This window comes from Strix uralensis, chromosome 20 (assembly GCF_047716275.1).
Source record: "Strix uralensis isolate ZFMK-TIS-50842 chromosome 20, bStrUra1, whole genome shotgun sequence".
NCBI lineage: Eukaryota > Metazoa > Chordata > Aves > Strigiformes > Strigidae > Strix > Strix uralensis.
This window is the reverse complement of record NC_133991.1, coordinates 8,541,594-8,567,734: the sequence shown is the minus strand read 5'-3', so window position 1 is coordinate 8,567,734 and position 26,141 is coordinate 8,541,594. Positions and strand designations below refer to the sequence as shown.

Here is a 26,141-nt window from a genome sequence, read left to right as displayed (position 1 = left end):
TGTGAGAGCAGCGGCACGGCCCCTTGGCCCCGTCCCTCCTCCCGCCCCGGGGAGGCGGGGGCCGGCGGGCGGGGCGGGGCGGGGCGGGACACGGAGGCGCCGGTGCCGGTGCGGCGGCGGGATGGGGTGGGCGCTGCTGGGCGCGGGGCTGCTCCTGGCCCTTTACACGCTGCTTCGCCACGGGCTGCGCCGCGCCCCGCCGCACCGCTCCCGCCCTGCGCTCCGCGGCCGTACCGCCATCGTTACCGGTGAGCGCTGGGCCCCGCCCCGCCGCCTCCCGGTACCGGCCCGGCCCCCGCGCTCACCGCTGCGCGCTCTGCTCCGCTCCGCAGGGGGAAGCGGCGGCATCGGGGCGGCCACGGCGCTGGAGCTGGCCCGCTGCGGGGCCCGCGTCGTGTTGGCGGCCCGGAGCGCCCCGCGGGGGGAGGCCACGGCCCGCCGCATCCGCACGGTGAGCGCCGCGGTACCGGCACATCCCCGCACCCCCCCCTCGGCCTCCCCCCGGGACACACCCTCGGGGGACCCCCAGAACATCCCACTGGGAATCCCTGGATATCACATGGGTACCGCCATGGTACGCCCCCCCCCAAGGGCACCCCCATGGGACATCCCTGCGACATGGACACCCCCCGAACACCCCCATAGGTGCCCCCAGGACACCCCCAGGAGACCCCCATGGCACACCCAGGGACATCCCCAAGCACACACACCCCCCCCCAAACACCCCAGGGGCACTGTGAGACACCCCCTTGGGACATCCCTGGGCATCGCATGGGCACCCCCAGGAGACCCCCGTGGCACATGGCACACCCCAGGGACATCCCCAAGGCACCCTGAGGTGTGGACACCCTGTACCGTGGGGGCTGCATGGACCCCCCCCAGCCCTGGCACGGGGCACCCCCAGCACATTGCAGCCCCAGGGCACCCTACAGCCCCCCTCACCCTGGGCCAGATCCAACCCCCCCAAGCATCCCCCCTGTCCCCGGCCGTATCCAGCCCCCACCCCGGGCAGGGTGCCACCCCCCCGGGGCTGCCCCCACCCCGACTGTGCCCACAGGAGACGGGGAACGCGGAGGTGCTGTTCATGCAGCTGGACCTGGCCAGCCTGCGCTCGGTGCGAGCCTTCGCCAAGGCCTTCCTGCGCCAGGAGCCCCACCTGCACCTCCTCATCAACAACGCGGGTGAGCGCCGGGACCCCCCCGCCCCGTCCCCCCTGCACCCGCGGGCCACCCACCGCGGGCTGCCATTGCCTCCTTTGCAGGGGTGAGCGCCGGGGGCACGACGGAGGATGGCTTCAGCCTCCCCTTCCAGGTGAACCACTTGGGCCATTTTCTGCTCACCCAGCTGCTGCTGGAGCGGCTGCAGAGCTGCGCGCCCAGCCGCGTGGTCATCGTCGCCTCCCGCGCCCACTGCGCCGGCCGCCTGCACCCCGACACCCTGGGTCGTCCCCCCCCCGGGCCACTATCGACCTTCCAGGACTACTGCGACAGCAAACTGGCCAACGTGCTGCACGCCCGCGAGTTGGCCACCCGCTTGCAGGGCACCCAGGTGACGTGCTACGCCGTGCACCCAGGTAGGGACCCGGCTCCGCGGCTCGGAGCTGGGGACAGTGGGACAGGGTGGGGTCTGCGTGGGGTGTCCCCTGCACGGTGCGGGCTTTGCGGGGAGCAGCCTTGTGCTTTTTGCACAGTGCAGCCTTTGCACGGAGAATTGACCGACCCAGCGCTGAGGGATCTGGTGGAGTTGAGAACGGTCAGGGTGAGGTTCATGGTTGGGCTGGAGGAGCTTCAAGGGCTTTTCCAACCGAGATGATTCTGGGATTCTGAATTCCTGCACGTGGAGCATCCCCTTGCACGGCGCGTCCTTTGCACGGCGTCTCCCTTTGCACGGAGCATCCGTTTGCACGGTGCCAGCTTTGCACAACGCCCCTTCGCCCAGCGCACCCTTGCCATGAAACACCCCTTCGCACAGCGGGTCCCTTTGCGTGAAACATCCCTTTGCCATGAAAAATCCCTTCGCGTGTCCCTTTGCACGGCGCGTCCTTCTTCCACGGAGCACCGTGTGCCTTTGAGCCTCACACCACTGGCTTTGCAAGGCCAGGCCGGGTGCAGGCAGCACCCCTGGGAACAGGCCACAGCAGAGCTGCCCGGGCAAAGGCTGCGCTGGCGCGGCCCCTTCCATTTCTTGCAGCAGAGCAACCGGCTCCCGCATGGGCCCTTCCCGGCCGGGAGCCGCCACGCGACATGGCCGCTTCCCTTCGCCCCAGGGTTCGTCAACACGGAGCTCTTCCGCCACGCGCCGCTCTGGCTGAAGCCGCTTTTCCTGCCGCTGGCCTGGCTCTTCTTCCTCGACGCGGCCGAAGGCGCCCAGACCTCCCTGCACTGCGCCACGCACGAGGGCCTCGAGCGCTTCAGCGGCCGCTACTTCGCCGACTGCCGCCCGCAGGAGCCGTGGCCACCGGCCCGCGATGACCGGCTGGCCCGGGCGCTCTGGGAGGCCAGCGAGAGGCTGGTGGGGCTGGGGGGGCCCGAGGGGAGCCCCTCGCCTGCCCCTGCTGCTGTCCTACAATAAAAGTGAGGGTGGTGAAAGGGAGTCGCCCGTCAGCTCCTGCGCTGCCCTGGGGCTGGGGGGCAAAATGGAGCTGAGGCGGCCGAGCGCAGCCCTGGGCTGGGTTTTGGGGGGCAGCAGCTGCAGTTTGGGGCGGGGGGGGGCTGACTTGGTTTCCTGCCCCAGCGTGGCTGGGCCCTGCGGGCTGCGGCACCGCGCGGGGTTCCCCGTGCAACGGGTGTGCAAGCACGCTGGGCACCGCAGCGCGCCGTCCCTTGCACGCCCGCGTGCACGCACAGGCCACGCGGCGCCGCCCGCCCGGCACTCGCCACGGAGCTGCCGCCCCGCCTTGCACGCCCGTGCACGCGCACACCCCCCGCCTTGCACGCCCGCGCACGCGCCGCGGGACGCAGGCGCGTGCCCCATGTTGCCGCGCGCGCGCGCAGACACGCGGCACCCAACATGGCGGCGGCGCGGGACCGCTCAGCCCCGCCCCCGCCGGCGCGGCGCTGACCTTCCCAAGATGGCGGCGCCCGCAGGTCGCGGCTGTGACGCGCGGGGGCGGGGGCGGCGCGGGGGATTGTGGGAGCGGGCGGCAAAGCGGCGGCGGCGGCGGCGGCGGGCGAGGGGCTGGTGGTAGTGGGGGCACCATCGGGGGTACCATGGGCAACTGCCACACGGTGGGGCCCAACGAGGCGCTGGTGGTGTCAGGTATGGCCGGAGCCTCGCAGGGGCTGGGGGTGGTCCCTGCTGGTGGGGGGGAGAGGGGCCTGAGGGGACCCTGACATGGAGGGACCCTGACATGGAGGGACCCTGAGGGGATTGGGCGGGCTGGGGGTGTTTCTGTAACGGGATCTGCTAGGAGGGGGCCCCGATGGGAATTGAGGGGGTGCTGCCTGTGAGGGGACTCTCAGGGGTTCGAGGGGTCTCTGTCATGGGATCTGGTGTTAGGGGTTGTCACTGTCCTGAGGAGGCTTTGGGGCACTGAGGGGGGACCCTGCAATATGGGGGGGGGGGGGGGGGGGGTGTTCCTGGGTGGTGCTCTGGGAGGGGTGTCCTTATGGGGGGGGCTTTGGGGCTCTGAGGGGGGACCCTGTGATGGTGAGGGGGGTCCTGGGTGATGCTCTGGGAGGGGTGTCCTTATGGGGGGACTTTGGGGTGCTGAGGGGGGACCCTGCGATGTGGGGGGAGCCTGGGTGGTGCTCTGGGTGGGGTGTCCTTGTCATGGAGGGGCTCTGGGGCACAGGGGTGGGTCCCTGCTTTGGGGGGACCTGGGAGGTGGTGGGGAATGGGAGGCCCTGCCTGGGGGAGAGCGTGGGATCTGGGGTGTGTGTTTGGGGTGCCTGCTGCAGGGTGCCCTGTGTCTTGCAGGGAGGGGGGATTCCCTGAAGGAGCACTGGGATGTAGTGGGGGGAGGCCCTTCCTTGAGGGGGCGCTGGGGGGTCCCTGTCATGAGGGGACCTTTCGTCATTTTTCGGGTGGTGTCCTGCTGTGGGTGGGCACTGGGGTGCTGGGGGTGACCCTGCCAAGCAGGTGCCCTGGGGTGGCGGGCAGCTCCCTGCTGCGTGGACCCTGGGGATTCTGGGGTGGGGTCCCTGCAACGCAGAGAGCGGCGGGTGAAGTTGCGGTGCCAGCGGCACACCCCGGTGCTGCTGCTGCTGCTTTCGGATGATGTCAGGCAATGGCACCGGCACGACTGCTGGGCTCTGGGCTCCTGCCAACAGCCCTCAGCTTGGATTACCAAGAAACCGTCCTTTTCCTGGGGGGCAGGTTGGCTTTCCTGGGGAGGGGGAGCTGGATGTGAACATCCCGCAGGGGCAGAGAGGGCAGCTCGACGCAGGGCACCACAGGCCTCTCCCTACTCATCCATCATATCCTACTGCTACTTCGTTACTAGCACGTCACCTGGCTTCTCGGTGGTGCTGACACTGGACGCAGTTGATTCCCATCAGATATGTGTAATGTTATCATCAGGTGAGCTGGTTGCTTGGGTTAGGGTTAAATAAACCAACAGTGAAATCCCCTGTGTCTGATTCAACCTGTAGCTGCTCCAGTACTCCGCCGGAGCTCCAGACTGCACTTTGGCGTAGGCCAGGCTGCATGCGGACAGGACTTAATTACCGTTAGGTGATGTAATGGCTTGCTCTAAGGGCTGGATACTCCGCTCTTGTGTGACAGGCTGGGGCCATATCCAAGGTAATAACCAAGTTAGATACAAATGTTTGTCACTTCATGTGTCCTCAATCCTGTTACGTCCTTTCTGTCAACGCTGGACTAGTTTTGTGGCAGATGCTGTGACGCTCAGACCTAAACTCACCTGGGAGAAAACGTGTGTGAACGTCAAGGGTGTGCTACAATCACAGCTCCGCCACGCATGTGAAACTACATTGTTATGTTTTTGGAGCCAAAGCCTCCAGCGGGCTGTGGCACTTGCTTCTGGCTGGTCTGTTATCAGTTCATCTCTCTTGGATAATAGACCTGTTACGGGAATTACTGAGGAGGTGCCAGAAGCAGGCTGCAGTTTTGGAAACAAATATGCCCTCTGTGGCGGCTGCTTCTAAGGAGTTACAAACCGCACCCACCAGCTGCCTGGAGCAGCAGCATTTCTTGCAGTTTTCCTGGTCTTCTGCATGTCTTGGCAGTTCCCAGCTGGAATCTAGAGCTGATGCTGTGATTCCCTCCAAAAAAAACCCCTTCAAAATCAGCGCCGCTTGGTGAAATGCCACGTCCAGCGGGAGGAATCGGGACGCCATGCTCCGGGTGTGCCGAGATGCCCTTCAGTCTTAAAAGTTTGGTTTAGCTTCTATTCAGCTCTGAAGTTTACAGAACACGGCTTGCAGGATGAGCCAGCAGGAATTTGTGGCATCTGCTTGCAGTTCCAAGCGTTACCCTTTCCCATAGCCGGGAGCAGCGAGCTGAGGACTCTCCTCAATGTACGGCCACGTTCTGGGAAGGGAGCATAAATGGCACCAGGCTCTGCGAGTCAGAATTGGGTTCGGTGTTGACACCAGATGTGGTTTTCCTCTGCTGCTGCCCAAAGTGGTCTGCAAATGCTTGCTGTCTCCTGAGAGCACAGCCTGCGAGCTTCAGGGGCAGCCCGACAGGTTGTGGGAGCTCTGCAGAGCCCCGCAGCCCTGCAGCTCCTCCACGCTTACGTGCAGAGTGAATGCCAGGGCATTAGTGGGAGGCGTGTAACTACAAGCAGTTGTAGTTCCAGGAACCTGAGCCACGTCTCTCCAGGGAAAAGCAGAGAGGACCTCGGGGGCCAGCATTTATTTGTGTCATATTAGGTTGGATTTGGGGAGAGAGGGGGAAGGGAAAAATAAGCCAACAGCAAATAATATTAAAAGCAGGCTTTTGGCTTGCAGTCTTGAATTGTCATACAATTGTTATTTGAAAGCCTTCACTTTGTGGGAAGGCACCTCCGAATCATGAAGCCGATTGCAAAGTTTTCTTTATTGTAAATTTAGCCTGTGCCTCTTGAAGGAAATTTAGTCATGTGCCTCCCCTGGCATGTGGGTTTTTTTCTGAGGAGTGGTGTTGTTTCTTTTCACTTTCTTGTGAGACACTCGAGTTCCCCCAGTGCTCAAGGAGCAGCCGGATGTGGGGACATCTCTGTGCAGGAGCTTCGCAGCCTTATTTGGGAAGCTCCTTCCTGGGCACGGGTCAGCATATCCGCTGGCACTCGTGTCCTTCCACTGTTGAGCAACACTGATCTCCTTCTAAGAAATTGCACTCAGTTAGCCAATTCATCCATGAAACGTAGAGCCTGGGCTTTGTAAGAATGCTCCACAAAGCCCTGTGGAGGTGATGATGGTCTTTCTGCAATGTGGCTCTAACTTTGCTGGGGGGTAGCGGTGCTGGGAGCCTCCCAGTGAGGTTTGGTGCAATCTCTGAGGAGGCTTGTGCAGGTGCCTGGCCCATCACCGAGTCCTGGAGCCGGTCAGGTTTTCAGGAAGATACACAAAGTACCTGTTCATCCTGATATCTGAATGTTCCCACCACCTAAATAGGTTGTCTCAGATGCGTAACGCTGGTTTTGGGTTACAGTCTGGTTGAATGCAGCTTTTGTGGCTGAGGATCGATCTGCTAATTTTGAAACACGAGGCTATAATATTTCTACAGAGTCTCATAATAAGGAGATGTAATTTATAATAGCCCTGCTCATCCTACAGTTCCCATAAGTACACAGTGTTGCCCAAATCTCTGTAGCTGGGACATTTTCCTTCAGGCTGACGAGGGCTGCAGGGTGGCACCACACAGCAGTGGTGCAGCAGCTTCAAGGTGAGCACCTGGAGATAACGTGACAGGGGAAGGTTGTCACAGCCCACTGTGTTTCTGGGTCAGGAAAAAAAGGAGGAAAAAAAAAAAGGGGGGAGTTGCAGTCCAGTCAACCTAGCTTTATTTCCTAGCAGAATACTGAAACAAATACATTGCTGATAAACACCGAGAAGAAAACACCAACATGTATTTGCTGAGTACGAGCCGTGCCCAGCTCATCTGACTTCTCTCATGTGATTTCACACTCCAGGGGATGAGGAGAAGCAGCAGATACTGTACATCGTGTCTTTGCTAAGGCTTGTTACTCTGATGATTTCTCAGAAGTCAGCTTCAGAAATACGGTCCAGCCCAGTTTCTCAAACCTTAGTGCAGTGCCCTTTGGGGCTTCTTGATCTCCTTCAAAGTAAAAGAAGAGCTAGCAGTTAATTCCAGTTTTGTGTAAACATTTCCTGCCGCACCCCAGCAGTCCGGGGTAGTTAACCCTTCCGGAGTTGCTATAAGCTCTCGCATCCTGTTTCTGCATCCTTATTCCTGCAAGAAGAACTGGTCATGATTTTGAGCAAGTGTGGCTGTGCTGTTTTTATGGTACTTCTCTAAGTTTTGAAAGTAAAGGCTTCTTGAGGCTCTACAAGCCCTTCCTGCAAGAGGCCTACAGTCCACAGTGCAAGGAGAAGCTGGTTTCTCAGATACTATAAAATTAATATGGAACTGCCTGGAAAAGCATTGTCAGGGAACTGGACAGTGGCTCACTGTTCAGCTGAAAGGATTTATCAAGTAAGTTCCTTGTCTTGGCTTGGATAATGGAATTGAGAATGTGCTTATTGAATTTGCAGATGGTACAGAGCTGGGAATGGATTCAAGAGCTTTGAAGAGCCGGATTAGAATCAAAGCAAACTTGACAGATTGACCAAATGGTCTGAAAGAAATACGATGCAGTTCAATAAGGAGAAATGCAGAGAGCTACACTTAGGTGAGGAGAGTCGATTACATGAGAATGGAATGGGAGGAGATGGTCCAGGCTGTGTCCTGCAGAAAGATGTGGTGAGCAGCAAGAGCCATCTGAGACCTAACGCTCGTGGTGGGGCTGATGGCATCAGGGTCGTCCCTTCGCTCCCAGCTCCAGGCCTGTGTGAGCTGGCAACTTGTGATCTGGTGTTTCAGCTCAAAAGCAGTATGAGTTTTTGGGAAGGAGTAGGCATCTTCAGCTGGGTTTCATGTGAGGTTTTGCCCTTGTCTGCATTCATGCCTTTGGAGCTGGAATTCAGAATTGCTCCCTAGGCTTGAAATTGAGATATTCCACCCGTTGCACCGGGCAAGCCGTGCAGAAAACTTCTAGTGGCACTGATTGTCGTCTGCCAGGTTTAACTGAGTGCTCCTGCAAAGTTAGGTTCTTCATTTTGGCTAGCCAAAAGTCTTTTCCTGCAGTTGGTTTCATGCTCGTGATGCTTGGTGGTTGCTGTCCAGAGTGCAGCATCGCAACTTGTCTCAAGTCTGCAGCATGAGGTTGCTAGTGCTCGATACAGTTTGCACAAAAGACAACTTGTGCAGCTCCTCTGTGGTGTTTCCTTCTCAGGAGGTGGTTCTTCAGCTTTTTGCAGGTGGTGGAACTCAAGATTTCCCTTGTCAGGTGCTTGTTAAATCTCCAAGACTTGCAAAATACTCTTCAGAAAGCATAGCAGGAGAAGGAGATGGACAGAATAGCCTCAGAGCTTTCCTTTCGGTTTCCAAGAGGAATTCTGGGGTAGTATCTGTGGTATTGTGTAACTTCATCGTGGTTTGTCTTCTCTTGAGTTTCTGTTTACAAGATGAGTTAAACTAAATGTGTGTTTTTAAACTCGCTCTGTAGCGTTGATACTGATAGCTTAAAACAAGTCATTTTGATATAGATTACATTGAAAACAAGCTAGCCCGCATAATCTGCTTTTGTCTGCTGTAGTGACCATCAAAGGATTTTATGGATTCAACTCAGAACCCTGCATCATTTTAAATTAATTTTTGTTAACCCTGTGCCATTTCTGCATGTGGACAAAGCCTAATTTATATGCACAGCAGGGCCTAAGAAGCAGACACTGACTTTAGTCTAGACCCTGCTTTATTACGTGATTTTCTTTATGTATGCCTTTGCCTCCTCTCCTCTCCATTCTGTCTTTTGTCAGTAACTGCTTTCAATTATCAATTTTTTCCTTGTCTTTCTGCACTCACTTGTTAGCACCCCATGACATTTCCCAGCACAGGGTCATTTCTCTAACAAACCCAGCTTCTGTCCGACTGGACTGAGCTATTTATTCCCAGTTTAGGCAGTTGGTCCTCCTGGAGGAGGAGACTCCAGCACCAGATTGCCCTGAACCGAGGCGTGAAGATGGCAGCTCTCTCTGTGCAGGTGAAGGCAGCGGCGTCTGCTCTGTTCTTGTTTTCAGCCTGCCACAGTCTCTGGGAAGGAATATAGTTATTGAGTTACTGTAGCAGCCTGTTTACCACAACCTGATTTCTGAATGCTCACCGCTTCCTGCCAGAATACAAGCTCATTGCCTCGAGTTACCTTGGGAGAGCAAACAGCACAGAGCTTGTTCACAACCTCAAATTGTCCCAGCTTTGATGTTTTGACCCCTGTGACTGTTGGGGCTCCTGTTCTTTCTTGCGTGCCATCCGTCAGGGCAGCAGCTTCCTGCATCTGCTGAGAGCTCCATTTATCTACAAACTCCCAAGCAATTAATTTAATTTCATTTAAAAAACCCAAGCAAAAAAAAAAAAACCAAAAACACCAGACAACGTGCTTTCTCCTGGCTCTGGGAATTCTTGCTTGAACATGGGACCCCTTCGTTTGGGAAGAGGCCAAGCTGGATGGCAGCTTCCCGGCTATGAATCCTCCGTTTGTAGTGTGCCTGGCCGCCGCACACTGCCCCGGAAGAGGCACCGTGGATGTTTGTGGAAGCGATGGCCAAGCGGCTGTGAGACCCGGGCGGCTAGAACAGTGGGTGTATTATAGCTGAAAAAGGCAATTTCTCTGCCAAATCTCATTGTGCAAGAGGGTTTATTCTTCGCCTTGCAAAGATTTTGCTTTGGTGGTTCCTTTTTCACTTGCTCTCTGAGACTTGGGAAAGAGGCTGTAGGGCTGCAATGGAAAATGAGCGTTCAGCTCATCTGACTTGCATTACCAGGACAGAGCTCTGCTGCGCTCAGACGTCCGGCTTGCATGAAAGCAACCAGCTGCCTTCCCGTTCCTGTTTCATGTGTTAGTTTTCCCCGTTTTTCTTATGCTTTGAACACTTTTTGACATATAATCTAGCTTGGTAAACTGTGCTGTGCAGCAGTGTTGTGTAGTGCCGGGAAGTAAACACGGGGCTCGCTTTGGATGTAATACTAAATAAGGTATTTCCTTGCATTTCCTACAGAAGAAAAGAAACATCTGTGTGGAGAGGCACATTCTTGTAACAACGGTGGGTTTAGGGTGCAGAATTTTCTCAGAACATTATTATGAAACAATTAATGGAGGTTTGGTAAAGACCACGTAGACCTTGTGAAATAAAATACCTTTCCATGTGGAGCTGCTTTTCCCGACTGCCAGGAACACCTCCCTTCCTGTTCTTGGAAAACAAGGGCCTGGCTAAAAGGCTGAGCTAACCGGGCTGACGTCCTCCAAGAAATGTTAAAAGGCATTGAGGTTAATATGCTGCAGGATATTGTATCATTGGCTTCTGTAATTCCTTGCCTGGCTGAAATAGCCTTCCAGCTGCAGGAAGAAGCTATCCAGAGGCTGTCACAGAGGTGACTGGAGAATATTCCTCTAGGCTGGGGAGCGCAGGAGACCTGAAAAAGTGTGTAAATCTGTCTCCCATTTGTGTTTACTTCCTACTGAAATCGGAGAGTGAGGAGTTGCAGATGGGGCTGATCTGCTGGTTTATCAGCCGTTGCATGGAAGCCAGTGAAGCAGGCAGTATCTTTAGCTGATAGCAGAATATGACCAAATGCTTGAGGATGGGGAGGAGGAGGAGGATGGGGAGGACAGAGTCCCCTCCTGTGGACCAGAGGGCCCTGCTGGCACGCTGGCCTGGATGTGTGCTGCCTTTGCTTCTTCATTTTTGACCTATTGCAGCAAACTTAATAATTGTCATTTCTCTTAAAAGAGCTGTCTTCTGTGGCTGCTGTCTGCTGCCTTCATAGTTCTTCCTTTCCCCTCCCACAACACGAAGCTCCCACAGCGTTGCAGCCACGCTGTTTTCCCTGTGTGCCTGCTCTTCCTCTGTGCTGGCTCTGTCTTGCCTGCGTAGATACGTCCCGCAGGGCTGAAACTGTCTGTTGCTCTGTTGGTAACAGCGGTTGCCTTGCTGAGGCCCTCGGGTGCTGCTGTAATAAGTGTGATTATGGGTAACAGACTAGGGAGGGACTGCTGGCTTGATCTGCCTCAGAGACGGCTCGCAGCCCTGGGCCCAGCCGGGAAGCTGCAGAGCTCCTCCCTTGCCAGGCATGAAACCTAGGGTTGGTCGCTGGCTGCTCTCTTGAAAGGTGACAGGCTTCTTCTTCCTTGAATCAAAGATATGAAAATCCAGACAGCATCTTCCAGCTTCACTGGGGTCAAATCTTAAATGTGCCAGAGCAGTTCTGGAGGCTGCTCGAACTCTGCGCGCAGCCAGCTCTGTGATGGACCATCAGAGCCTCAGGCACTGTAGTGCTTGCACGAACCAGAGCTAGGAGATATTTTGGGGGAGCTCAAGGTTTCTCCCCTTCTCCAACACTGACCTGGTAGCTTTTTGGTGGGCTTAAGGGTGTTTTGCAGTGTGGGGTGAGGGAAAGGAGATGGATTTTTCACATGGCTTTCCATGACAGAGCTGGTGCATCACAGTTAATGATACTGAAGCATGTACTTACAATGATTCTGGTTGCTAAAAGTGCTTAAACTGCTTAACAAAACTAAAATAAAATCCTGGTTTGAAATATAGCCACTTCCTGTGTGTTATTGTTTGTCATACTGAATTATTACAAATGCTATTTTCCTATAAGAATTTAAAAAAAAAAAGAGGTTGCCTTTAGAAAATTGCCATGTGAAGCCTGTGGAGGTGAGGAAGAGCGTTGAGTTCCCTGGTGGCTGGCTGCCTTATAGCTGACCAAAGGGTGCTCGAGGCCTTCTGTGGATCTTGGAAAGAGTTTTCTGTGTTCATTATTTATCAGACACTGCAGGCATGCTTGGATTCTTCTGGGTTGTGCTGCAGAGCTTGGCTTGGTAGCACCCGTTGCTGTAACGTGGCCGAGTTGAGGTGCTTCCCCTGCAGGGCTGGGCAGCCTTGTTATGAAGTTGTTCTGCTGGTGACTCAGGCTGGGGGCAGGTTCTTTCCTGGCTGAGAACAGGGTGTGATGTGTAATCCCTACATCTCTGTGCTTTCTGCTGTGCTGCAGGTGGCTGCTGTGGCTCTGATGTAAAGCAGTACGTATACGGAGGCTGGGCCTGGGCTTGGTGGTGCATTACTGACACCCAAAGGTAAGGAGAACCCCCATTATTCGTGGTTTTGGAGTAGGAGTTAGGCAAAACCATCCCAGTAGGGCTGTCAGCAGTATCTTTAGGAACATGGGCACTGCGTATGAAACCATGGATGAGCATCAGTCCAGTCTGCTGCCTTTGGCTGTGACCAGCTCCCAGTCCTTTGGAGGAAAGCTGCACTGGAAGTACCGGGAAGGAGCAAGATGTGCCCTGTGTGGTGCCTTGAAGCGTAGGGTCACTCACAACCACACAGTTCTGGCCATCCTGGGCTTTGAGTGGTGGGGGCTGAGGTTGTCCAGGGCCCCACAGGAAGTAATCCTGTCATTTCAGGCTTACCTGACAGAAAATGATGATGCACAAAATAAAATTGCAGGATGGGGCAGTTCTGTGCTGACTACTTGCCTGGGGGCAGGTGGGTATTGCAGTGCAAAAGACAAAAAGGAAAAGAAAGCCCATGCTTTCAGCTGATGTACTTTTCAAATGGCCTCTCTGGCCCCATCGCTTCTGAAACCCAAGGCAATCACTTTTTTTTTTCCTACTTTTTTTCCTTTCTGCTTCTTTTTTATTTACATAAAACCCACCAAGGCTGGTCAGTGTGTTTCTTCCTGTGCTGGTGCAGTGAGTGCTGAGGAAGGCAAGAGCCCTGCTGTCCTCTGCCACTGCCTTCGCAGCGCTGCGCAGCTACCAGGCTCTCACAGAGGTGCTGGGCAGTGGGGCCACCGGGCTGGCTCATCCATGAGTTCACAAGAGGAGTTGAGTTCTGCCCAGTATGGCCCAAACTCTCCACCAGTAACAAACGTTTGTGGCGTGCAGTGGGCCAGTGCCCCCTCCTGCTCCTCAAGTCTATTTTTCTAAAGATATGCTGACTGCTGTCACCTTGGGAGCAGACTCTCTTCCTATTTAAAACCAGAGGATTTCCTTTCTCTCCCTTTCGTCAGTTGTGGATTTTGCTTGCTGCTTCTTACCGCACTGGTCTCTGAATTAACGTGCTGTGATAACGCTGCTGTCCTGCTAATGTAGCTCTTTGTCGTTAGGGTCTGTGGGAATGTTACTCTCTCCTAACACCTCCCTCATGCTCACCAATGCAGGTTTCCTCCATCTGTGTAAAAAATCATAGGGAAAAAGGATAAAGACGTGACTTTTGGGTTTTTGCACTGAGTGATGGCCAGAGGTTGTAGTTAACCCTTACTGCCTGATCTTGCCACCTCTTTTCCCTGTTCATGTGTTGCCCCCAGCAGACAAAGTGAGCATGTTGCTGCCCTCGCTCTGCAGATGACACGCTGCTGTAGCTGCTGTTCACCAGGGGCTCAGGCCGCTTGCCTTGTTCGAAAGGGTCCTGGCTGCTGCTGGCAACTGGGTCACGACAGCTCTCGGGCCCTCTCCCGGGTGGCGGGTACTCAGGATTGCTATGAGAGCCTACCGCAGTGCTCGGGCTGCATGAAGAGGTCTCGGCTAACACCCACTGCTTTAGCCCGGGCTCTCCAGCGATGCTCATGTGAGGTGGGAGGGGAAGGAAAAGCCCCACTTTTGGGCTCAATGCTCAAGAACTGTGTTTGATCCAGACAAGCTTCATTCCTGAATTCTTGTGAGGCATCTTGTTGGGAAAACTGTTGATTTGAACAAATGGTTTCTGCTCCTCCTCTTGTTGTGTGAGAAGCCCGGAGAACAGCTTAGGACCTTGACCTGCCATGTGCAGGAGATAGCAGACGTGTTCAGGAGGCTGGCTTATTAAGTTAAGCAAAGGGTGAGTCCAGGGCCAAGAACTGCTTGCCAGGAATGAGCTGTCATATGATAGAGGTCTGTGCATTATTTAGCAAACGGGGCTCTTGACAGAAATGCCAGCACCCAAACAAATCTTTAAAATCTATACCCCCAGCTCATGCTATGGGATATGGGGCTTACTTCTCCTTTTGAGAACAGAGCCTTTCCCAAATACCATAAACCATGCCACAGATGGAGCCTGCTGCATTAACATGAAGAGTGAGGCAGATTTCCTCCTCTGAAATCAGGACATCTTTTCTGGAACTGCCAGTGCTGAAAGCAAGAGAGACAGCAGCAATTGTGTTGCTGTCAGCGGCATCCCGCCAGGTAGCACTAACCTGGGAACAAAAGGAACAGTTAGAGCTGGCAGGGTGCTGGGCTCTTATCCTGCTGCAACCTTGAGAACTGGGGAAAAAAAAAAAAAATTAAAAAAATCCTGTCCCTGTTTAAGGGTCAGAAATAAAAGCAGCGAGAGAGGCAGCGCGGTCTTACATGCCTCTGGGGGAACCAAATGGTATTATTCAGCTTCTCAGGACAGCACTTGGAAGCACCTTCTCTCATCAATGCCTTAGCCAGGGGTGGGTGGCCAAGTCCCTGGCATTTTCATCTTTGTGGCCTCTCTTAAATGCTGGCATAGAATTATCTAAATTATTACGAAAAGGATTTTTCTGTGTGAGGATTATTCCAACATAGAATTCCAGTTGACTCCAGGATGGCAGTCCAGGTGGGATACACGGTTCGGTTTCATCTGCTGTGATTTACAGGACGCAGGGTGGAGACGAGCCCCCGCAGTGTTTATCCTCATTAAAAGAAGCAGCTGGATGCTGCAAACTCCCTGCTGCAACGAGGGAAGCTGCTCTGGCCCAGTGCTACAGAGCCCTGGGAGTGGGCAGCGGGAGAGAGGCAAACTGAACAGGGAAGAGCCAAAACCTGAAAGTCTCGTCTGTCCTTTGCGATGGGTGTCTTACTCTTTGATAACTGCTTTGTGTATTTGCTGTCCTACCCTTATTCCTTGCTGCTCAGACTGTCTTTGGAGGTTATGACCATCCTCTGTCGCTGTGAGAATATTGAGACGTCGGAGGGGGTCCCACTGTACGTAACAGGGGTTGCACAGGTAATAATCCACCAGCTTCCTAACGTCATGTCTAACCGTTTGTCCCTCTGTTTTGAGCAGCAGCAACAGCAGCAGCAGCAGCAGGATTACATAAAAACTAATGGTTTTCTAATGGGACAGTTGAAATCTCAATACCCTCCTCTCCTTCCCCTTCTCCGGCACTTGCCCTGGCGCACACTCCACAGTTTATAGGTAATGCAGACAGATGCATACTCGGCAAATTCCAAATTCAGCCTTGCTGTACTGGCTCCTTCTGATAACGCGGCAGACATTTGCTCGAGCTGTAACCCTTTCCTTGACAGCACTGTTTCCACTGTGTGCTTGGTGGAGACCAGAAGGGCATCTGCTTTTGTGTGGAGCCACAAGCAGGCCAGACTGGGTTCTGTACAGGATTTGGGGTAGGTGGGAAGGCAGGTCTCGTGCTGTTTCAAAAGGAAACCTGTACACATGTGAAGAACTCGCAACCATACCTGGCTCTGCAGTTTTGGATATGGGTTTCCACTCAGCCCTTCTTCCTCCGCATGGAGACAGTGCCCATTTTGGATGTTGTCACGTTTGAAAGTACAGCATAGAGACCTCGGGTGAGTTGCAACACACAGGATTAGTGTTTGCACTGTGAGCAGTTATGAACTGGTGTAGCAGTAATTACCAAACAGCCCTGTGACTTGCTGGCTAAGAAGCAGCACAGTATTGAAATTAAATTCAAAGTATTGATTAGGTCTTCAGAAGGCTAAAATCCTGCACTAGCTAATTAAAGCTGTGAATGCATATGGCAAAAAATGCCTGTGTGCGTCTTGGACAGCGGGATCTGTTTTATCAGCTCCCAGTTTGTGTGCCAGTTTAATTAGGACAGCGGCCAAGGCAGGCGTGGACTTGCAGAGACACGTTTCGGCCCTTCCAGCCAATCCTGGAGCGACTCGGCGTGCAGGCAGCAGCCCAGTGCAGCCCCTTCATGGTTCAGGTGTTTGACCTAATGTTCACTGACACGAGCTGTCTGCCCCGTGGCTCTCTGTCCTGCCTCCCAACGCTGGCTGACACAAGAGCCAGGCTTTGCTTCCTGAAGCAGAACCTGCCATGACCAGGCATGTCTCTTGTTTTACCAAGTCACGACCTGCAGATTGCTGGGTCTGACCAAAGTGCCTCAAGCCCACCTCGGGTGACCGAAAAAGCTCTGGACCTGCAGGATCTGTTCCTGGGTGCCTGATACTGTACAGGCATGGCCCTAAAGAGCTGCACACTCACTTCTATCTGCCTTTGGGTCACGGGACACAGGAAAGATAAAGGGAGAGGTGAACCACATCAGGGGGTAGGTCTGTGTTAATACTAACCCGGCGAGGGCAAAGGCAGGGCTGCTTCTTGCAGCATCAGCTCCGGGTTTTGCCAAGCACCAGGGCTCTTGTGAGGGTGGCAGTGCGGGGCGGGCGGGAGCATCCCGGGTCCATGCTGTGCTTTTAAACCAGTGACACCAGCCAGGGAGAGCACGTGTTGCCCCAGCGTTGGGCAGCGTGGCACAGCGAGCTTCCGATGGAGGGCCCTTTGGGGTCCCAAAGCAGCTAGCTTCTAGCCACCTCGCTAGCCCAGCAGAAGGGAAAGGCTCACTGTATCATTTCCAGTCTGGCTCCCAGCCTTTCTCTGCTGATCAATTGCCCTTAAACGTTATCTGAAAATCTATTTCTTGGCCAAAGTGACTTGTCTGTCTCCAGTCACAGATGTAGCTGCATTCTGTGCCTGTCTTGCATTACCTGTGATGAGTGCGGCAGGTAACCCGGGGCAGGAGATGCAAAGGGAAGAGCTGAGTGTGTGTTACCTGGAAAGGTGCAAATATTTTACGTTTTTTGGCAGGATTTCCCTAGAGATAATGACGTTACAGCCCAGGTGTGAGGACGTAGAGACGGCGGAGGGGGTAGCTTTAACTGTCACAGGTGTGGCACAGGTACAGTAACTCCAAAACATTTCAGGAATGCATGTCTCTAACTTACCTCTGGTTTTTCCCCTTAAGAGGTTACTGTTGTCCAGGAACAGAAGCCAACTGCTCCGAAACAAATTTTTGTACAATCACACAGTCCTCGTTGGTTCAAACACACTACAGCATGTCCCATGTTGTGAAGGGGGTTGTGACCTCTCCTCCTCTCCCCAAAATCATTCCTCTTTTTCTCGTGTCTCATTTGTCCACGTGGCAAATGAGGTGTGTGTGTGTGTGACTTGATCTGTTTGTGAAACGCTGATGTACCGCAGTGCCCTTGGAGCTGTGTGTGACCCTGCAGCACTGAGCCATTCACTCCTGAGATGGTATTGAGCATTATGTTGCTTTGGGTTATTATTATTAGCATTTGGACCTTGTAATTCTTCACGGTGAGTTAAAGCTTGAAGAAAGAACTTAGTCCCTCCAGGCACTAAAATTTGGGTGTAAAATTTCTGGCTTGAATTGAATTTTGATTCTCTCAGGCCTTCTGGCTTTCACTTATGAAGCTCTTGCTGCTTGTGATAGTACACTTAAAGACCTGCATTTCTTAGACTCTGAGGTCTGCTGCCCTGATATGGAGTTGGTCCTTGTGACCAGGTCCTGCCTTGGGGAGGATGCTGGGAGGAAAACGTTGTTAGCTTTCGACAGAATTTGACTCCCCAGATGGACAGCTGGATGCTTGGATTGAAAATTGCTCCTGACAGCTCATTCTGGGTGTATAAAACCAAGGCAGTGGTTCTCGGTGCACACAAGGCTGTGGTCACCGTGTGTCCTAAGACATGTCCAGGTCTGTTGTTGCAGGAGAGGTGACTGCCACATTCCCTGTAGTGAGCAGTGGAGCTGAGGGGAGCTGCTGAGTGACGCACTGATGTGGCCAAAATCCCACGTGCGTCAAAAGGCTCCCCCCAGGGAAGAGCACTGTGGCTGCTGCAGCCCTTTTAAAGACCAAACGCTTGACAGATTTCACCCAGTGCTTTCCAGAGCAGCGGATCCCTCCCTGGGTTCATTGGTTTGCTCTGAACTGACGTTGCAGAGGAGCTGTGTGCTGTGTCTGTGCATAAGCGAGGATGTGAATTCAGCCAGGAGCAGTTTCTGGATTGTCGCACATGGCAGAAGGGCTGGGCACGACCGTGACTCAACAGCAGATAATCCGTCGCCCTGCTGCTGTTGTGGAACATGGCTACGTGCAAGAGCACCAGCACGGGAGCCAGCTTCTTGGGCTCCTCCTGGCTCTAATGGTGTGAACCAACCCCCTTGTTTCCAATTTTTCCATTCTTTATATCCATTTAGCTGCTAATGTGTCACATAACCACAGTGGTCTTTGCACGGTTGGCAAAGTACGTGCACCCGTGTCTCCCCTCACACACATTTCATAAGTCTGTAGGCTTTTCCTTCTGTGTTTGAAAAAGGTATTTCTGTGAAGCCAGCAGTCCCTTTTTGACCTAGTTTTGGGTCATCCTTCCATTGCCTGCAAAATGGTCTAGGCTGGGCGGTGCATGCTAGCAGGAGGCTGGATCACCAGGTGCCTTGATTTAAAAATGCAACTCCCCAATTCACCTCATTCATGTTATTCTCACTTCTCACTGTTCATTTTTTTTCGCTGACAATTAATTTTAAAGGTTTAGGCTTGTGAGATGCAAGGAATTGTCATGCAGAAGGCAAGCTTGAGGCAGCTGGGGATGTGCATGGCAGAGGTTACCTTATTTTTGCAGAAGTACTTTTGAGGCAAACATTTTTCTTTTAAGGGCTTGTGCAAAAAAGGAAATAAATTATTTCTAGAGAAACACCTTTTAAAATGTTTGCCATAATGCTAGAAGTGCTTAATGTGCATAAGGATGCTGTTCTTGTTTTGAAGAGGGATGTAACGATTACTCACCAGTAGCCTCCTTCCTGCGTTGACTGGGTGCTTGGGGTGTGCTGGGATGCTGCTGCCATAGGCCAGCGGGGCTCCTTATCCTTCCTACCATTTTTCTGGTAGCCTCAGGCTAATTGGATTGTCTCTGCTCACCCCTTGCTGTGATTGCAGCTGCCTGGAGCTGGGTGCTGCAGTATTGATCCTCCAGATGGGATTGTTTTATGGAGGCCCTCTGATTTCCTGCCAGCTAAACTCTCTCTCTGATGTGAATGACATCTGAAGAAGCACCAAGTGTCGCAGTGCCCCGTCTGAAATGCTGGACACAAGCTGAGCGCAAATTGCTCAACTCTGTTGTGTTTTGTGCAACCTTTGGCTTTGTAGGTTGACATCCATATTCAGTGGATAGCCAGGCTCCTTCGGGCTGCCCAGGGTTGACGGGTGCAGGCAGGCTGCTGGCTGGCTTTATTCACAGAGGCTGAACCATTCCTTGCTCCTGTTAAGTACCACAGGGACTCTCTAAACGAACATCCCGCTCCGTGCTCTGACTGTCCTCTCTGTAGCTCCCAAAGGGTAGGGATTGTTTAGAGAGGTGGAATTGCTGGCAGATGCACACCATAAATGTTGCTGCTGACTCTAATTGGTTTGGGTATTTGCAAAAACCTCCAGTTTGCCGCAAGATGAGCCTTGTGCAGGGCCCACACTCCTGGGTGCAGCTGCATGAGCAGCTCTCCCAACTCCCCCTTGTGTAGGAAGTGCACACTGCTGGCCCGGGGTGCAGGGACAAGAAGCTGTGGTGGTGGCCTGGCCCTGTAAGGAGCCCAGAGAAAGCAGAAGAGGATTGCCACGCTTGCCTGAGATTCAGTTTAGCATTTTCACTGGGACACCCATCCTGAGAAGCACAGGTAGGAGATAGGCTCAGCCCAGGTTGGTGTTTCTTCATGTTGCTAAGGGTAGGGTTGTGGCAGCTGTGTCTTGGTCAGCTCAGCATGTCTAACACGGTCCACCTCTGGTCCCCTTCGAAGGTGGTGGCCAGTCCCAGTTGCCCGGCGCTCTGGCGGTGCCGGGGCCCGGTGCCGCTGTTGGGCTGCGGGATCATTTCAGACTTGTGGGCTATCAGACTTTCTCAGCTTTCTCAAGAAATAGTTGTGTTGCTTTTGCCAGCAGTTTGACCCTGAAAAGCGACCTTGTAGGTGTTGTGATGAGGTCTGTCGGCTGTGAACCCATCAAGAGCATGAACTGGGACCCTCGGAGGGCCCCTCTGCACCGCCTGAAGTTTCAGAGGTCTCTGAGTCAGGGCCATGCTGGCATCACAGGTAGAGCAGGTCCAGCCGTGGCCCTTGGAGCAGGACACAGGGTGCCACCAGCATCTCCTGGGGCAGGAGGCACTGCCCAGCCCAGACGTCTCCATGAGAGGGTGCTGTGGGACCTGCTCAGCACCTAGAGGTCCCAGCAGAGCTGTGTGGCTGGTATGGCCCTGCTTCCTTCTCTGGTGCTGCCAGACACACAGACGTCCCTGTGTCCAGGCTTTGCCTGAGCCCTCAGACTGGACCTGGCCACCAGGAGCTGTGTCACCTTGGTGGGTTGTAGCTCCTTATAGCTGGGTGCTACAGAGCTCCATGAGCACACATCTCCACAGAGATTTTTAACCCACTTCGCCCTTAAAAGGAGCCCCGTGGTCAGCTAGGCCCATCTTAAGACTCTGGCTTGTCTGGACCTGGGGATGCTTTTATGCCTGGCTCTGACTGTGGGAGGTGAAAGTGGCACCAGGGTGGCTGTGTCCCACCTCTGGAGATCGTCACCAGACTGACCATGCGGAGTGGGACAACCAGGTCCTGGCCACGGTACACTGGGGTCAGCGCGAAGGGCGTCTGGGAGCTCCCAGCCACGAGCAGGACAAACCAGTGTGCTGTGGCCATCTCATCTCATCTCATCTCATCTCATCTCATCTCATCTCATCTCATCTCATCTCATCTCATCTCATCTATCCTTGCAGGGAATGCCAAATGGAGCCCCTGTTCCCAAGCTGCGCCTTGGGCATTTCAGACTCTTCCTTGTTCTCTGCCTTTCCCATGTCAGAAAAATTAATTCTAGTGAAGGAGGAGGAAGAGAAAGGTAACGAAATGGCTTTTGGCCAGGGGTAGTAATAGAAAGCCCTCTCCTCCTAGGTCTGACATTGGCGCAGTGGCTGAACTGGTAGTTCAAAGCTCTTTGGTAGAGTTTTCATCAGGTGGGACTTGTAGGGCCACGCTCTGTCCCCACGTCAGCTGGTGGCCACTGCTGTGGGACAGATGGCTGCAGGGAGCCCCTCTCCTCGCTGCGCTGCAGTCGGGGTTTGGGGAGGTGTCTGCCCCGGACCCTGGCGCTGCTGCCTGTGCCTGCAGCAGGGCCCTCCCCTAGCAGCAGCGAGCGGGGGGCTCCCTGGCTGCTCCAGTGGCCTGGCTCAGCGTGGTGACAGCACAGCATGGTCCCGTGGAGCATCGGTAGCATCGGGGGCCTGGCAGCCTGGTGGTGGTACTGCTGCTTCTGCTGCTGCTGCTGCTGTTGGGTGCCTGTCCCTCTTCAGACAGGCGCCTTCAGTCCCTTTGGTTTTGTCTCCTCTCTCTAGGTGAAGATAATGACCGAGAAGGAGCTCCTGGCTGTGGCCTGTGAGCAGTTCTTGGGGAAGAACGTGCAGGATGTGAAGAACGTGGTCCTTCAGACACTGGAGGGGCATCTGCGCTCCATCCTAGGTGTGGAGGGGCTCATGCTCTTTAAGGCATCTCGAGTAGGTTTCCCCGTTCCCCGCTAGCTGGTCCCAGCAGTATTGCCACCACCGCAGCAGCCACAACGGGTGCTTCCTCTGCTGACTGCAGAGGTGGCATCTTAGATTGTTCCTCCCTTGCAGCAGCTCCTGCCGTGTGGCTGGGTGTTGTGATAAATGAGTTTTCAGTGCCTGCAGTAAGAGATGTCTGAGTCCCTGTGGGTTACAGGTAGCACGTGTGTGTGGTGGTTGCACTTGTGAGACCGAGATGTTTGTGCACGCTGCAGGGCCTGGGCAGAGGATTACGCCCTTGTGCCCAGACCCAAAGAGATTAGGGACAACAGGGATGTTGCTGAGTTTAGACCCATGCCGTTGTGTGTTAAATGTTCCAAGTAAAGTGCTTCACCTTCCTCTGCAGGTACCCTGACAGTGGAGCAGATCTACCAGGACAGGGATCAGTTTGCCAAGCTGGTGCGGGAGGTGGCAGCTCCCGACGTGGGTCGCATGGGTATCGAGATCCTGAGCTTCACCATCAAGGTACACCCAGACGTAGGGCACTGCACTACAGGGCACCCAGCAGCGCTGTAGAAGCAGGACAACAGAGCCTGGCCTTGTCCCCTCTGCTGCAGCTGGCTGAAAGGCTCCGGCTGACAGCCTGCCCCAGCCCTCTGGGAGTTTCCATGACAGCCGCCTCAGCATGTCCTGTATCCAGGCAGCTGGGCGAAGAGCACCCGCTTAGCTGCCTCTGTAAACACGGCTCGTGGCAAGAGCTGGCTGATAACCCAAGCCTCCAGGGAGTCAGGGGGAAGATGTCGGGAGAGCCCACCTCTCCCTGTCACGCCTGTTTCTGTTTGGCAGCAGGCTGACATGGCTCCTTCTGATCACAGCCTAACTGCACAAGTGGTTGCTCAAGGGAGCAAGATAGAGTCGCTCGTGTGAAGTGGTTGTGACTTATCTTCCCCTCTCCAGGATGTCTATGATAAAGTGGATTACCTGAGCTCCCTGGGAAAGACTCAGACTGCGGCTGTCCGAAGGGATGCAGACATCGGTGTGGCAGAAGCCGAGCGAGATGCTGGCATTCGGGTGAGTCCAGAGACGTGCTGGACTTCCCCAGAGGAGCCTGTTTTGCTCCAGCTGCACAGCCTGGAGCTCTGCTCTCTGTTTGCTCTCTGCAGGAGGCAGAGTGCAAGAAAGAAATGCTGGATGTCAAGTTCATGGCAGATACCAAAATAGCAGATTCCAGACGGGCTTTTGAATTGCAGAAAGCTGCCTTCAGTGAGGAGGTCAACATTAAGGTGAGAGGTATCCGACAGCCCACCGCTGTTCCCTGGCTGGTTTGTGATGGTATTGGTAGCTGTGGGACTCATCCACTTCCTCCTCCTGCACGTGTTAGGAGAGCTGGAGCTGGAGAACCCAGGTTTCTGTGTCACGGTGTGAGCTCCTTGTGTGATTCCTCTCCTGTTTGCTACGGTTAGGTGGGACTAGAAGGAGAGGAAATGGTGGGGAGGATCATCCAAGCTGAACCCGGAGCTGGTTGGGCTCAAGTGCTGTGGGAAGAGCCCATGGTGAAGGACAGCAAGGGCAGCTCTGAGGATTGGGATGTCACCCCTGCGTAGGGGCGTGGCAGCAGGAGCCATGTCTGGTTTCAGGGCCTGCCAAGGGTCCTTACGTCTGTGCACAGGAGATCACGGCCAAGACCCCTCTTCTTATCTCTCTCCTGTGCAGACTGCGGAGGCCCAGCTGGCCTACGAGCTCCAGAGCGCCCGGGAGCAGCAGAAGATCCGCCAAGAGGAAATTGAAATCGAGGTGGTGCAGCGCAAGAAGCAGATTGACGTCGAAGAGAAAGAGATCATCCGGATGGAGAAGGAGCTGATAGCCACTGTGAAGCGGCCGGCCGAGGCCGAAGCCTACCGTATCCAGCAGATCGCCGAGGGCGAGAAGTGAGTGAGCCTGTGACCTGGGCCAGCCCCGAGCCCGGCCGCACGCTGGGCTGGGGTAAGGTGGGAGCAAGGCGGAGCGGGTGCTGCACGGAGACCCAGCTTGTGGGCTCTCTACGGGGCAGGCACGCTGCTGACGGAGGGAGGGAAGCAATCCTGGGTACACTGCGGGGATCTGGGCTGCTGGAGGGCTGGGTTTCCCTTTCCAGGGTGAAGCAAGTCCTCATTGCTCAGGCGGAGGCAGAAAAGATCCGCAAGATCGGAGAAGCGGAGGCTTTTGTGATTGAGGCCATCGGGATGGCGGAGGCTGAGAGGATGAAGCTGAAGGCTGAAGCGCTCCAGCAGTACGGAGATGCCGCCCAGCTGGCTCTAGTGCTGGACGCGCTGCCTGAGGTGAGGAGGGAGCAGCTTTCCCCTGCTCCGGGCAAGTGGTGGGGAGTTCCCAGGCTGGGCCAAGTCTCCTGGGGGCACAGTGAGACCCCATGTGCTGTGTGAGGACTTTGCCCAGCAGCCCCTTGACTCTCCACTCATCCCACCCCCAGATTGCTGCCAAAGTGGCTGCTCCCCTCTCCAAAGTGGACGAGATCATTATTCTCAGCGGAGAGAGCAGCAACACAACATCCGAGGTGACCCGTCTGCTGGCCGAGATCCCTGCCTCCGTGCGTGCTGTCACTGGCGTGGATCTCACAAAGGTGAGCAGGCGCTGGCAGCTGCTGGCAATTCCTGTGGCTCTTAGGGCACAGGGACTTGCCTGGAAACTGTCACACTCCTAGGGAGCCTCTTCTTCCTCAGCCCTGCCCCACCACAGAGGGCAGGCAGCTCCCTGCCTCCCCCTCCTCCAGCCCTAACAGCTTCTCTCTTCCCCTCCGACAGATTCCCCTGATCCAGAAAGTCACCGGGGCCCAGGCATGAGGCTGGCCAACCCAAACCTAGTGAAGATCACTCCCTCTTATGCACTCAGACATCAACTGCCTTCAACACGTGGGAATTCCTTTTATATCAAAGACAATCGGAGTTTTATTTTTAAGCTCTGGTGCCTTATTTTGTAGGGCCAGAAAGATGCATGTCCAATCAGCTGCTCTTTTTATTACAAAGGGTGGGAGGGGATTTATTTTGTAACTAACTGTGTGTTGTATCAGGCCAGGGTTTGGATCTGATCCCCAGTTACAACGGGCAGCTTGTCTGGTGTTGCTGTTCTCTGTCCTCGGGTGCCGGCCCAGAGCTCGGAGCAGAGGCTCAGTGGGACACGGAGCACAGAGCTGTAGGCAGAGAACAGCCAGGACCCCCCTCCCCTGGGCTCCCTGCCCCTCCTGGGTGCTGCCCAACCCCGGCCCCTGCCCACAAGCTGTTGTTGTGCCTGGCTTTCCCTGCCTCGTGTGTCTTGCCCACAGGGCCCCCCCAGTCCTAGCAGTCCTGCCCAGGCAGGGCTTCCCCTCCTGGGAGGGTGACAATCAGGCACTGCCTTGCTGCCTTCCCTCGGGGAAGGTTTTTTTCCTGCGATCTGGAGCCGGGGAGAGCTCAGGGAGCTGATGGAGCGTTAGTGGAGGGAGCCCAACCCAGCCCTGGTCTGAGCCAGGCGTAGCAAGGTCCCACCACCAGGAATGCCAAAAAGTAGCGCTGTGCCAAAGCCACCCCGTCCTCCAGGAGGGAGGTGAAACCACCGCAGCTGCCGTGGTACATTTTGACCCCCCCAACTCCTCAAGTCAGAGGGAGGGGAGGACCAGGTAGGGCGCTGCGGTGGGGACAGGCTCCTCCACCACCACGGCCTGTACAGCTGGCTGGGGACCAGTGGTCCCAGGACTGGTGCCGTGGCCCTGAGTGCTGGCCGGGGGCTGTCCCGGCAGGCAGTGCCGAAGCCCCTACCTCGCTCGGTCCCCTGCCTCTTGTGGCCAGTGGCTTTGCTACCCTGAGTGACTGTGCAAAAGAGGTTGTCCCCTGTGTGTCCCGTACCCCCCACAGTGCCACCGCTGCCCTGCGCTGGCCCGTGCCCCTTCCCCGCCTGTCTCGACGCCTGTGCTCAGTGTGGCTGTAGCAGCCAAACCCCCCGTGTGAAGTCAGCCTGGTGCTGCTGTGGGGTGGGGACCAGCGCGGGCACCCCAGGGGTGCTGGGGGTCCCTCCGCCGGCTCCGTCACCCACAGCCCAGTGCCATGAGGTGGGTGCAGCACCCGGGTTCCCCCTCCATCCTCCTGGCAGTGCCCCCTTTGCCAGGAGTGACCCACTGCGGGCTGGGTGGGTGCCGCGGGGCCGGTGGCACCCCGTCCTCCTCCCCGTCGCCAGGGTTGGGGATGTGGAGGGGGGACACCAGGAATTATCAGCCCCCGGCTTGCGGTCGCGCCGCGGGGCGGCCGGCGCAGATCTGGCGCTTGCTGGCGGGCGTGCCGGGCGAGGCGCCCTATCTGCATGTGCGTGTGCATGCCTGCGCCCCTGCCACCCTCACTGCTCTGCGATAATAAACCTTGTCACCTCCTG

At 55.3% G+C, this 26,141-nt stretch overlaps 1 protein-coding gene across 11 annotated transcripts; it reads left to right on the top strand.

Annotated features, from left to right (window-relative positions):
* Positions 1–85: 85 nt before the first annotated feature.
* FLOT2 (flotillin 2) lies at positions 86–26,141 on the top strand. Of its 11 annotated transcripts, XM_074890077.1 has the most exons (14): positions 86–248; positions 333–451; positions 1,058–1,181; positions 1,262–1,573; positions 12,220–12,301; positions 17,019–17,109; positions 21,600–21,723; positions 22,153–22,271; positions 22,704–22,817; positions 22,910–23,029; positions 23,460–23,674; positions 23,881–24,064; positions 24,214–24,363; positions 24,545–26,141. In XM_074890077.1, exons 1-14 carry the CDS (start codon positions 122–124, stop codon positions 24,581–24,583), a joined length of 1,920 nt encoding a protein of 639 aa, XP_074746178.1. In that variant the 5' UTR covers positions 86–121; the 3' UTR covers positions 24,584–26,141. The 11 variants fall into 11 exon arrangements, with proteins under 11 accessions (XP_074746178.1, XP_074746179.1, XP_074746167.1 ...); XM_074890078.1 differs by lacking the exons at positions 86–248; positions 333–451; positions 1,058–1,181; positions 1,262–1,573 and adding exons at positions 3,148–3,258; positions 15,086–15,154; XM_074890069.1 differs by lacking the exons at positions 86–248; positions 333–451; positions 1,058–1,181; positions 1,262–1,573 and adding exons at positions 3,205–3,258; positions 4,445–4,521.